Genomic DNA, 14,100 nt, shown 5'->3' with positions numbered 1-14,100 from the left:
TTTATACACTCAATCAATGATAATTTTCTCCACCTCTTTGTTTCCAACAAGTAATAGTGGAAAAAATTATTAAGCAATTATTGTTTTTTATGATTCTTCATTTTTCAATAAGTAATTTACTACAAAACTTATTATATTAAAGAAAATGTATACATATGGTTGCAACATTGCGAAATTAATATTACAGTTGTGTTCCCAATTTAGGTGAAAAAATATACTTTTAGAATCATCTAACAAATACTTGACCTCGATCAAACTACCTTATTACCATTACTCTATCCAAATTTGTCATGAGTGAGAACATTCGTCAAGCTCAATATTAACAACAGTCATAGATATTATGTTGGTCATAAACTAATTGTTCACCTTAGTTAAATTGTTATAGACCCATCTTGCAATCCAATGTAACCTTAAACGCCAATTGTTATGTATTTTTCTACTAATTGACAACTCTTTCTTGACATATTGATAGCTAGCTTCATTAGACGTGTGTCATGAATACTATAATCACTAGATGCATTTTCGTACCTTAACAGTTATAACATCAAATGGAAAGACGACAAATCTGCTTTAGCTAACATACCTGTGTATACAAAATGAACCTTTTGACTTAAGTATATAATCTTATATTCTTTAACTAAATTTCTACTGACTTCAACACAAAAGTGTTCTTTGATGATGTGAGAAGAGAGAGAGAAACAGAAAGAGAAAAATAATTAGATTAGATTTATTTATAATTAATATTAATTATACTTACACTTTTATGTTATTACTTATTATATATATACTTATGAATCTTTAGATATAATAGTCTTCAAAACAAAGTAAAAAAAGTAAAAGAAAAGTAAGTGTGACTTCTCCATTAAAAAAAATCGTAACTGAACTTAAGGAATATTTAAGAGAATCTATAGAAAGTTTACTTGAGTTTATAAAAATAATTTACAATTTTTGTTAGTTTAATATAATTTATTAAACTAAATTTTTACTTATATTAATAAAATTTATAATTAAATTTAATGCATGTATAATTTTGATTTTTCTAGTCTTAATTGCTCATATTTAATTTTTTTAGTTTTTTAATACTTAAATTAAGTTTTTTTACTCTAAAAATTTATCCAATAACTAATAAATATATAATTGAAGTACAAATTTTTTTTTATTTATACAAATAAATGAATAAAATATTTAAATAAAAATAAAAAAATACAATAAAAGGGAAATAAATGACTTAATGTAAATATTTAAAAAATTAGAGAAAGTAGATATTAACAATTAAAATTAAAAAATAAAAATTTTAAATACATCAAAGTATAAAGATTAAAAGTGAAATTAAATCTTAAATTTATTATTTACAACATAATGTGATATGGATTTATGAAATACGAAAGTTTGAGAATCACGGAATATATGAATAAGACATGAAACACATTTTTGTAGCATACTTTAAAACCTGGGGAATGCGTAGTTCAGGAGCTCAATTCAATTCACGTGGTCTTGCGAACGTGCCGTAACATCAAAAGCATTTAACTATAGAAAGGAAAAATACAATTTGACCCTTCAGTTTTGTTTCGATATTTAATGTGAGAAAAGGCAAAGAAATTGAGAATGGAAAAGTTTTTAAATATATTTGTATATTATTTTTAATTAAAATTTAAGATTTATAAATGCTAAAAAAAAATTTAATCTCCTAAAATTTATAAAGAATAGATTATCGTATATTATATTTTTATATAGTAGGATTATGTGAAAATTTTGTATTTTTTTATTTTGGGATTAAAATATATATTATTTATATATTTAAAAAACATATTTAACTGATTATAATTTTTCTAAAAATATAAGAAACTAAACTTAATTTAAAAAAAACATATATTATATAACTCAATTTTATCTTTCAAATATAATTCTTAATTAATAAATAATTTTACTTTAATTTATATTTTTCATGTTATCTACATTCAAATAAAAAACTAAAGTATAAGCATTTTTATTATATGTAACTATATTTATTTATTTATTTATATATATATATAATATGTTTTTATATAATATATCAGTTTTTATAGATTCCTTAAAAATAATTTAATTATTATCTTTGAAATATGAAATTATATTATTACTCAACTTTAAAGACAATTTTATTACATGAATAGATTTTTCATTTTTTTTATTATGATATTAATAAATAGTTTTATTATATGTACTCAAATCCTTATTAATTAGTTTTTATAGTGTTTTTTAATTAATTATATTTTTAATCCATAAAAAAGAACAAATGAATTTTTACGTAAATTTTTTTAATATTTTACTAATTATAGTTACAATTTTTTAATTAAAATATCTCTTAAATAAAAGTTCTATCTATGATCTTCGACGTAAATATTTAAGTTTCTAACTTTTTAAGAAATCATAATTTTTTATTTGATATCTCATTTTAATTTTTTAAAAATAAGTTCATCAAAAAATATATTTTATTTATAATTAGAATATGCATTTAATTTGTATAGTCAATATTAGTTTATAAAACGTATAAACTAAAACGTGATAAAACATTTATAAAAAATAGTCTAAACTATAAGTATTATAATTTGTAAGAAAACTATAGCCTGATGAATAACTGAATATCTAATAATTAAATTTTATAATTTTTTAATCAATCCAAAATCAAACAAAGCCACATTAATACAAAATAACAAAGCAAAAGCACATGAAACTTAGGTAATGCCATGTTCAATCTTCCAAGGATCTTCCCAAACTTTTCCACTTGAATGCCAACTTTGATATTGTGCATGTGGAAGACCCATCTTTCATCATAGCACAAGCAGCCAACTTTTGTAGTTCTTTCATTCTCCCACGAATTTCTTCACGCTCTAACCCCTCCATAAGACGCTTTATGAGATTAGAAATTTCCTCTTTCACCACCAAACCATTGCCACTAGAATTAGCTTTTGGTCTCAAAGCAACTTTTAAGCCATCAGTTACCAAAGCCGCATTGGTTCTTTGTTCAGCAAATAGCGGCCAAGCAATCATTGGCACACCTTGAACAACGCTCTCCACAACCGAATTCCAACCACAATGACTTAGAAATGCACCAATTGACTTGTGACCAAGGACTTCAATTTGAGGAGCCCAACCAGACATGACCAAACCCTTCCCTTTTGTTCTCTCTAAGAATCCCAATGGTAAAAAGTGCAAAGGATCCTCCACCCCCTCACCATTGAAATAAGTAGCACTGGCTCTATCATTTGGTGCTCTCAAATTAACCCATAAAAACTTACGCTTACTCAATTCCAACCCCAAAGCAAGCTCATTGATTTGGTCTTGTGAGAGTGTGCCACCACTTCCAAATGACACATAAAGGACCGAGTTAGGTGGCTGCTTATCCAACCATAGTAAACACTCCCAACCATTTTTTGGATCACTAGGCCCACTTTGCGTAATGGGCCCAATTGGATATACAGGAGGATTACATCTACTTTCTTGTGATATTGCCCTTGTTGCATCAGGTTCCAATTCCATGAAACTATTTACTAACAAACCATCAACACAACGGTATTTTTGGCCACGTTTAAGAAACAATTTGTACTTCAAACTAGACCTTTCTTGAACACTATTTGGAAGATCTTTGCCATGAACAGGAATACAACCCGGAATCTCTATTAATTTGGGATGATCTCTATACTCACAAGAAACTTTTTCATCCAATTCTGAAGAGTGTAGGCATAGTGATAACAACATGATTGAACAAGGGAAGTATATGTAGGACAAGATGTTAAATTCCTTACCAAACTCTAGTGCTTCAATTGCCATGCCATCAGCAATAAGAGCAACCACTTTGGAGGAACCGCTACTATTGATGAGTGATGTCAATGCTTCACGCACCAAAGGCATGGATCGAGAAACTGAAAGCTGAATTTGGATTTCTATGGGAACCCCATTAACTTGTAGGTCCTCACAGTCCACTGGGGGGAGGAAAATGTAGTGAATGGTTGGAGGGAGGGAATCAAAGAAGGGTTTTGAAGCATTGGTGGGTGAACCAAAGGTGGGAATGATGCATGTGAAATGGAAGGTGTGTTCTTGGTGGAGATTGATGAGACGCTTGGCGAATTCAAGGATTGAAACTTGGTGGCTGAAAGCAGGGATGGAAACAAGGGCTATGTGAGTTCTTGCTGCCTCCATTTGAACCAACCACAGGCAAGAGATGCAAATGCTAGGGGCAAGAGAAGTGACAATTGTATACCAACACTTCTTGATAAAAAATGTTTTGATGCACTCTCTCAAATAAGTCTTGCCTTTTAATTAAAATTATAGTGCTCACTTTGACATTCATTTATATTATGATGATTATTAAAATAAAATTTTGATTTTAAATTAATAATAATAATAATAATACCTGAAGTGATAATAAAATATAAGTTAGGTATATTATTACACATGTTTGTTGATCTTTAATTAAAATTGATTTTTTATAAATTTACGCAATAAATATTGACATTAAAGATTGGTATACATTATTAAAGTAAAATTTTAATTAAAATTAAAATTAATATTAAATATATTTATAATATTGATACTAAATTTTATCCTAAAATAATACATGTAGCTTTTGTCTAAGAGCGTGTGTGTGTGTCAAAACTAATGAAATATTTGGTACAATTATAAAACCTCAAATATTATTTAATTTAATTAAAAAATATTTGGTACAATTAATTATTGAAATGAATAATAAATATAAAATAAAAAATAAAGCATCATTAATTGTTAGACCATATTTGGAAATTTAGTAAATATATGTTTTTAAATTTAGGAATATTTTTATTAAAGAAAATAGCATAATATAAATAATTTAATATCATCATTTCGATTATTTTTTTATTCAAAATCTCTCCAAACATTTTCAATTTTAATCATTTTAAAGTAATGAATGTTGTAATATTTCTTTTTTTATTTATGACATGTGTTTTATAAAGATATATTAAAATATTTTTAAAAGGTGTATTTTAAAATTTATAATATTTTTTAATTTTTATATAAATAAAATTTAAAATAAAAATTTTATCAAAAATAATTACCTTTTAAAATTTTAAATTTTTGTCAGTAAAAATTATTTTTAAATAATTTAAATGTAGTATGATCACGAAACAATAATGAAATTGGTTTAAAAAATTAAAAGTGACAAAAATAAATTAATATAAAAAGTTATTAAATAATAATATTAGTAAAATCACTTTTAACTAGCAAATAGAATTATAATTTTGAAAATACTAATTAAAATAACATTAAAAATACATATAATTATTTATTTTAATTATTTTATTAAAATATCAAACAAAATGTTTAACTAATAAAATAAATTTTTAATTAACTGAAAAATATTACCACAGTCACCTCAAGTTGCTGTCTTGGGCAGCGGTGCATTTATTCATTGTCATTGATGCTGCATTTGTGACTGTTTAATGCAATTGAAGGCTTGAGTTGGGGATACTATATAGGATGCATTGAAAAACGATGCAATAGTGTCACTAACGTTGCGTAATAGAAAATTAATTAATCATTTTTTAAAATTTATATAAGGATAATGATATCCATTTAAAAAACTTTTTTATTAAAATTATAATATTTTATATTTTATATATACATTAGATTTTATGATATCTTTTTATATATTAAAAAAAATAATTAAATTTATTATTTTTATCTTAATTATTTGGTTACAGCACTGGTCACTAGGTGAGGTTCAGTGTGGAATTTGAGTGAACTATTGTATTTGTAAGATACAAATTTAACATTTGCCGATTAGACTAATTTTTGTTGGCAATTATTCATAGGAATAAAAAAAATAGTTAATTTTATCAATGATATTAAAATTTTTAATAATTTAAATTATTTTTAAAAATTACTCTTAAAATTAAAATTTATTATCTTACTCTCTTTCTACATAATCAATTACTTTGTCTTCATTAAATATATTTTTGTAAAAATTTTATTAATATAACATAACTTAGAAAAGACCATAACAAATTTCATAAAATAGTCTTATATTTAGAATAAAGATAGTATTTTTCAACTTTATATTTTATTTTAAAGTATGCATAATATTAACAATTTTTCTAATGCATATTTATTAGTATATGATAAAAAATTAATAAATAATATTTTTTATTAAAAAATGTAATATTTAACATTATTTATACATCAAATTCAATGACATAATGCATATGATTTCTAATAAAAGTTTATTATACATGTATAAGTTCTTATTTTGTGTTACTGTGCACATGTTAAAAAAATTATAATATTAAATAATTGAATTAAGGTTGCATGAATGTTTGATCACACAAATATCGCAACAAAGGATATTTAAAAAAAAATCTCACTTATTGTAAAATAATCATAAGTAGTATTACATTTTAATCCTTAAAATTATAGTTACTCAACAATTTAATTTAAAAATTTATGAAAAATAATTTTTATTTTGTAAAATTATAAAAAAAAAATTAGTCTATCAAAATTTGGAAATTGATTAATTAATCCTCAAATTATATATTTTCATTATTTAGTTTTTAAAATTATAAAATATTTATTTTAATTATTTTATTAATTTTTGTCAAGTTCTGTGAATATGGTGTTAACACAACCGTCCATGTTATTAAATGATATTATTTCACTTTTATCAAAATAAAAAAAATTATTTTATTTTATTTTTTATAGACAAAACATATATTATTAGAGAGAGTTTAAGAGAAACTCAAAACTTATATACATAGAGAAAAAACTAATACTTACTCAGGAAAATAAAAAACAAAAACATACTTATACATAGCTAAGACGAATGCAATTTCGCGGGTTTAAATATCAATCAACTAACAAAATAGCTTCTCCCTTAGTAACAAGTGATAACAATTTCCAAGACTTCAGAATAATAGAATATAGGACTTCCCTCTCATCCAAAATATCATTGGAAAACACAATTTAATTTCTATGTAACCACAAAGACCACATTGTATTTACCCAAATAATTAATAAAAATATCCTTTTTCTTTTACCTCAACCAACACCAATCCAAGAAAGCAAGTGAGTCGATAAATTTGAAGGCAAAACCAGTGAAAATCCAAGCTAAAGTATCAGATATGAGATGAAATAGAGCATATTAAAAACAAATGAGTTGGAAGTTCCTCTAAACCATGACAGAAGCAACAGGTTATATTATTAATTTGAACACCACAATCAATTAACTAACCTTTACAAGGAAATGCATTCAACAACAATTGCTAAAAAATTACCATACACTGATCTACAATATTAGAACCACCAAAAAGTTCAAATAGTCATAAATACACAGATTGCACTGAATAACAACCAGAAGAATTTGTCCTCCATACCCATTTATCTTCTTGTAGTATCTTAATAGAAACTTCATCCACAAGCTCTAGTATAAGATTAAAGCTTGAGATCTCATGTTAAAAGAGTCTTCTTCGCCAACTAACATCTCAAACCCACCTAGTGCCATCATGAAAACTATTCTCCAATACATAAGATTCAACATTCCTCGCTACTGCAAACAATCGCGGAAATATCTCACACAATTACACCCCACCAACCCACTTATCTCTCTATAAAAGAGTGTGCAAACCTACACCCACACTCCTATCCAACTTCTCATCTAACCATGAATTCCCTTGATGAATAACCTCCAGCAAATCACGCCACCACAAAGAATATTTGTTGTGAACTGATGAACGCTAAATAGAATAAGCTAATCTGCCATACCTAACTTCCAACACTCGCACCCACAATGAACTAGAACAGTTAACACCTCGCCACAACTATTTACCAAGAAGTGCCTAATTAAACCAGTGCACATTCCTAATGCCCAAGCCATCATTCTTCCGCGGTCTACATACCGTTTTCCATTTCACCCAGGAGATTTTAGATTCATCCTTAACACCCTTCCATAAAAAATTCCGTTGGATAATGACAATCTCCTTTATTACCGACTTCGGTACCTTAAAAAAGGATAGCGAGTGCAATGGCATAGAATTAAGAATGGCATTAATCAAAGTCACCCTACCTCCAATCGATAAATACCTATGCTTCCATGACGCTAACCGCTTTTTAAGAGCCTCTAACACACCCTTCCATGCACTAGGCTTTCTCAGATTAACACCTAACTGTAACCCGAGATAATTTAATGGAAAACTACCAATCTTACAATGTAGGAACTCCGCAGCTAAGTTTTCAAAGTCATCACCAGTGTTAATCCTCAATACAAAAGATTTATAGAAGTTAATTTTCATACCTGACATTAATTCAAAGTTACGCAATAATGCTTTCAAAGTCCACAAATTCTGCACCGAAGCCTCTCCCATAATCAATGTGTCATCCGCAAACTGCAGCAAAAAAATATCTGGTCCCCCTACCCCTAATCTTCACACCAGAGAACAACTCACAAGTCACTGCCTTCCGCATAAGAACTCCTAACCCTTCCGCTGCCACAAGAAAAAGAAAAGGGGCAAGAGTCTAAATGTTGTTGTCTTAATTACACCTTTGTCAATTTGACTAAATTATAACCATTAAAGCTAATTTCTTCTATGGTCGAACTTCTATTTATGTACTCAATTTTTATAAGATTCATTTATCTTTATATCGTATATAAAAGATTATTCAAATTCTATTTTCGTATGTAATTATGAATAATACAACATGTTATTACTACGAGTCATTAACTATAAGATTTATATGGGGCATCAATTTCAAAATAGAAAATTAAATTTTTCAATATTGCAAAGCAATGCTCAATTATCATTTTTAAGAAAGAGTGTGAGTAGTTAAATAACTTTTTGGAACTCTCAAATTGACTGACTTGACATTATATTTTTATACATGATACATTTCTCCTTTGTAGGGGGAAGGAAACCTCCCATACATAGATAGCTAGATAATCAACAAGACAAAATAAACCTACATCAAATAGAATATATATTTATGACTATTTTTTTATCAATTAAAAATAGCTTTATTAAAATACAAGTACTCACCTTTAAACGACTATGAAAAATTTACATTTAGATTAGTAAGTTCATTTAAAAAAAAACTTTTGAATCATGTGCACTTTCTCTCTGTCCTTAATACACAAATGTAAATATCATATTCAAATCACAAACACAAATAACATTTGAATGTGTTTTTTAAATAAATAAAGTAACAAAAATGCTAGCAAAATAAATTAAAAAAAATTTAAAAGATATCTTATTCTTCATATTGGATGTGCTTTTAAAATTTTAGTTATTATGTGAATTTACTATCTCTTAAATTCATGTTTGATTTATTAATATTTTTTTTTTTTTTTTGTAGTCTCCAATTTACACTTTTTCTCAAAAAAAAAATAAAAATTTTGGACTTATGTGTAGTTAAACTATCTTAAGACTATATATATTTTCTAAAATACTCATTTGTAACAAATAACCTTAAGATTAAATGTATTTTAGTGTTTAGCAAAACTATTTTAAAATCCAATACTTGTTTTGAAAAGAAATTTAACTTGTTAAAGCGCTTTAAACTATTCTACAAGATAACACATAATCATTTTCTAATATCTTTTTTACTGTAGTGCTTCCGTTAAAATATTTGTTATTATTATGCAAGTAAAATAAAGAAAAGAATATAACCACACATTAGGGTTTTTATCCACTAAAAAAAAGAGAGAGTAAATTTTAGTATTGATTACTTAATGGTGGTTCAAAATAACTTCATATAAATAAATTACTCAATGTTAATTATATAAACAATATAAAAATTAAAAATATAATAACAATCACAAAAGAGCATATATAGTTCAATTATCACTTATTCTCTTATTACCCCAATTCTCTAGACCCTGCAATATATTTATCAAAATATTGTAAGTAATAAATACCACCTCTACTTAACTACTAAGTCATCATGCATGCATGTTATTTGTTACTATTGATTAATTTACTCTACCATCTCTCCTAGCAAAACTTTTTTAATAGTTTTATATGAACTACTAAATAAAATTCTTATTATTCATATAATATACTTTCTTTTGGGTAATACATTTTAAATAGGTTATATATCTTAAGCAAACGATGAGCTAATTATTTAGTTTAAGTAAGATGATAAATAAAATGATAATCTAAGATTAAGAATAATAAAATAAAGTAACAAAAATGCTAGTAAAATAAATTTAAAAAATTGAATAAAAACTTGTAAATAATATCTTATTTTTCATATTAAATGTGTTTTCTAAATTTTAGTTATTATTTAAATTTATTATTTCTTAAGTTCGTGTTTGGCTTATCAATATTTTTTTTATATTTTTAAAATTTTTTTCATAGTCTCCAATTTACACTTTTTCTCAAAACATTTTTTTTTTCTTACACGTTAATTCTTTTAGGACTTATGTGTAGTTAGACTATTTAAGATTATATGCATTTTTTCAAATACTCATTTGTAGCTCAATAACCTTAAGATTAAATAGTTTTTGTACCTAATAAAGCTACTTTAAGATTCAACACTTGTTTTGAAAAGAAATTTAATTTTTTCTTATAATTATTTTATAATTAAATTTATTTACTTGAGACAACTTATCAAATTTTGTATTTCTTTAAAAAAATAAAATACTTTAAATATGATAATATCGTGAATTAAATATATTTTATAAAATTTCTTTAACTTTAAATAAAGCAAATTATTTAGTTTAGACAATTATCAATATTTATTTTCAAATGCAAAACAATTTATCTTAAATAATTTGGTAAATTGCATTTTATTGCATTTTTATTTTTAAGAATGATGTAATTTTTAATTTTCTTATGCACGAAGGGATCTTGAAAAGGAAAAAATCTATTGTCCAACTAAAACAAGTTTCTTATATTTTATTTTATTAATATTTTATTTTATCTATTTTAACTCTTATTTTAGTTTGAGGTTAAAACAAGTATTTATTTTATAGTTGATAATAATTGTACAATTAATTAAAAATAACTTTTCCATGAATGAATGTACTAGAGGTGCAGTCAAATTTATTTTTCATCTTTTCATGTGTATATATAGACTCCTACACTTAAACTAATTTTTAAAATAAAAAGAATTTCTAATTGTTCTTGATTTTAATAAAATTTGTTGGTAACTATATTTTCTTTTCACAAAATTTTTATTTATTCTTTTTTATTATGATACTCACAAACAAGCACGTTGTGATAATTTACAACTAATAAAAACATGTTTTATTCACTGTAATACAGTCAATAGATTAGTTTGTACAATTTTTTATGAATATTTTGAGAGATATATACTTAGAAAATACCACAGTACCAAAAAAAAATAGAGATTTAATTGTGTGTTAAACAAGAAATTTTGTTAAAAATAGAATGTGCTAGTTCTTGGTAAACTGATATAACATATATTACTTACTATATTTGCTAAAAAAAAAAAAAAAAGAACAATAGTAATACAACTTTGATAGATCAAATATATGAATATTGAATGAAAAGAAGATAAATTTAAATTGCTATTTTATGTTATTTTCTCACTTATGCTTCACTTGGTGGTATATGTAATAAAGAAATTCTAAATCAAGCAATATGGAAGAACAAGAAATGATGATATTTATGTTGCCATAAATAAAATGTCTCAAAACCTAATATAACTATTAGGTGAAGACATATATAGCTTCCGTGTGAAACATTTCATGTCTAGATTAAATTTTGACATTTTCATGTGATAATTGCTCTGCCAAGTGAATGTAAAAATGTCCCATAGCCCCTGTACGAAACTCATTTTTATATCGAGACTCTAGAGTCAAGGTTTCGCCATCATTAATTTTGACTGAACCAGGTTGCGGATAACAAACAGACATTCCAACTGCATAACCTTTTTCATTTCCTGCCTTTTTTCCTGTTCCATATTTAGGTGTTGAAGTACATAAAACTCTTCCATCCTAAATTAATAAAAAACATATTTAGAAGTGAAGATGCATTACAACAAATAAAGAGGATATGATAATTATGGCAAATATTGTACATCACCTGTCTATAAAGAATTGCATTGACAACACCTGTGTGCATATGAGCGGTGCCATATATGAGATAACCACCTTTTTCTAATGGGATAATTGCCTTTTGGACATGAGGAGAGTCACTACTACGATTTGCCAAAATGGTGTATTCAGTCTGCAAGGAGCATTAAAAAATCTCTATTGTTCACTACTCTTAATAAAACTAAAAGACATTTACATTCATAATTAAATTTAGGTTAAATAATATACTTTTTTTTAAATGAAATATTGCCTTGAATAACTTATCTACCTGACAATCATGGATGGTTTTGGAACCGTTTGATCTCACTCTATCAGTTGAATCAAGTATGTAAACCTTAACCGGTACTTGATATTTGTCCCAATCAACCCACCTTATTTTGTATCTAATGGAAAGTCTTCTCTTTGGACCTTGAAAACCTTCTCTTAATTTGCATTGTAGGTTATCTAGACAACAAAAGAGTCCACCCTTATAATGTGTGCTCAATGGTTGGCCATGAATATCCCTTGAGACATTATGAAAGTTTTTTGGAAGATTAAAAAGGTCACATCTGCATTCACTGCAACCTTTCCTATCTTGTACCCCACGCGTATCAATGGCCATAATATTGAACAACCATTTCTCTTCATATCCTTTTGGAATTTTTGCAGGGTTACCTAGTTCTACTGCAAAAGGATCAGGAATATTTGAGATTGTTCCACGAGATTCACTTCCAAAGCCCCAATAATGTGGAAGAATATATTCATTACATGGGCCATCATTTCTTTTGTAAATAAAAGCCTCACGAAAATCTTGACTAAGCTCAGGGTGACGTGAAAAAGTAATGTTTTCAAAGTATCTTATAGCAAACCAATGATGAAAATAAGTTTCATACAAAGGTACGGAATTTCCATCTTCATCAACTAGTTCCGCATCAAAACTCTTAACTCCAATATGCCCTCTTGGAAACTCAATATTCATAAATGTTTTTGCTGCAACCAATCCTGGCCTTACTTCAAAACTCTCAGACATGAAAGTAGCTGTCTTGATATGATTTTGATAAGTTGAGTATACTATGCTTGGAAGTGACAATAGTATTGACAAAGAAATTATCATTGCTTTAAAAAATAACTTCATGTTTACCTGTACATAAACAAAAGTAGTGTTACATAATTAGGTGCAAATTAGCTATGTTTAGGATGTTATACTTTTGGATAACCTTATAGATAATTCATTAGGTGCTTGAAAAAATAAGAGTTGAAAAATACTAAGTGCTAAAACTTGGATGTTAAATATTGCATACCACATCGTGAGAAGATAAAGGGTTGATCATGGCAAAGATTTGAATATGCGTGTTGAAAGTTTAAACAATTGTTGAGAATTTAATATATTGATTGGAGACAAATCTGTGCATGTATGGAGGTCTTGTATGTTACTTTTATAGTAGAATATTTTGATATGACATAGTTGGCAAAACTAAATATAGATTCAACAAGTATTTGTTTCAAAATTAAGTGATTTAAATGAAAGTTGTCAAAAATTAAATAAAATAACAACTATGCAAGCTATTATTACTTAAGTATCCAACTGTTTATAGTTATTTATAGTACATTGTGCTCATGTTAACTTAAATATGTAACTTCATTTTAATTTTATTTTTATTTTTTTTATCCACATTCACAAGCAACTTTTAATTTTTACTTTTAGCTTTATTGGGCTCATTGATAGCTAATTATGAATTTATAAACCTAATTTCTTATAAACTATTCCATAGCTCCAAAAAAACCTGCATTGACCAAAATATGGTATTCACATTTTTTTTATAATGGATTAAAAAGTATAGATATAATTACTTAATGTTGTTAATGTATTATTTAGAAATAAATATTTGCTTTAAAGTTATATTTAAAATACACTAAATTTTTTTATAAGAATGAAATTTATACTTTTTAATAAAAATTATGTTTAATGTATTTCTCTTTCCTCCAAATATGATTCCCTCTCATTCCTCTCTTCTGGTACTCTTCAATATTTTAGTTCTTTTATCTTGAAAATATTATTA

The 14,100-nt window shown here is 25.9% G+C and overlaps 2 protein-coding genes across 2 annotated transcripts; both read right to left on the bottom strand.

Moving 5' to 3' along the window:
* Positions 1 to 2,679: 2,679 nt before the first annotated feature.
* LOC113848848 (hydroquinone glucosyltransferase-like) lies at positions 2,680 to 4,237 on the bottom strand. The gene has a single exon (XM_027478200.1). It carries the CDS (start codon positions 4,177 to 4,179, stop codon positions 2,731 to 2,733), a length of 1,449 nt encoding a protein of 482 aa, XP_027334001.1. The 5' UTR covers positions 4,180 to 4,237; the 3' UTR covers positions 2,680 to 2,730.
* A 7,485-nt stretch (positions 4,238 to 11,722) lies between these two features.
* Positions 11,723 to 13,175, bottom strand: LOC113850826. Its single transcript, XM_027481356.1, has 3 exons — positions 12,330 to 13,175; positions 12,051 to 12,194; positions 11,723 to 11,962 (listed from the first exon to the last, which is right to left on the bottom strand). The coding sequence occupies exons 1-3, from the start codon at positions 13,173 to 13,175 to the stop codon at positions 11,723 to 11,725; spliced, it is 1,230 nt and encodes a 409-aa protein (XP_027337157.1).
* Between the last annotated feature and the right edge of the window lie 925 nt (positions 13,176 to 14,100).

This window comes from Abrus precatorius, unplaced genomic scaffold, assembly GCF_003935025.1.
Source record: "Abrus precatorius isolate BTA unplaced genomic scaffold, Abrus_2018 Scaffold9, whole genome shotgun sequence".
Lineage (NCBI taxonomy): Eukaryota > Viridiplantae > Streptophyta > Magnoliopsida > Fabales > Fabaceae > Abrus > Abrus precatorius.
The sequence above is the reverse complement of the archived record's forward strand: the minus strand, read 5'-3'. Positions and strand labels throughout refer to the sequence as shown.

What these genes read in the sequence shown, in the direction of transcription:
- LOC113850826 (XM_027481356.1), bottom strand. Translation starts at nt 13,175, where the DNA reads ATGAAGTTATTTTTTAAAGCAATGATAATTTCTTTGTCAATACTATTG. An exon ending in AAACCATCCATGATTGTCAG is followed by an intron (nt 12,195 to 12,329) that starts GTAGATAAGTTA and finishes TGCTCCTTGCAG; the next exon opens with ACTGAATACACCATTTTGGC. An exon ending in ATGCAATTCTTTATAGACAG is followed by an intron (nt 11,963 to 12,050) that starts GTGATGTACAAT and finishes TTATTAATTTAG; the next exon opens with GATGGAAGAGTTTTATGTAC.
- LOC113848848 (XM_027478200.1), bottom strand. Translation starts at nt 4,179, where the DNA reads ATGGAGGCAGCAAGAACTCACATAGCCCTTGTTTCCATCCCTGCTTTC.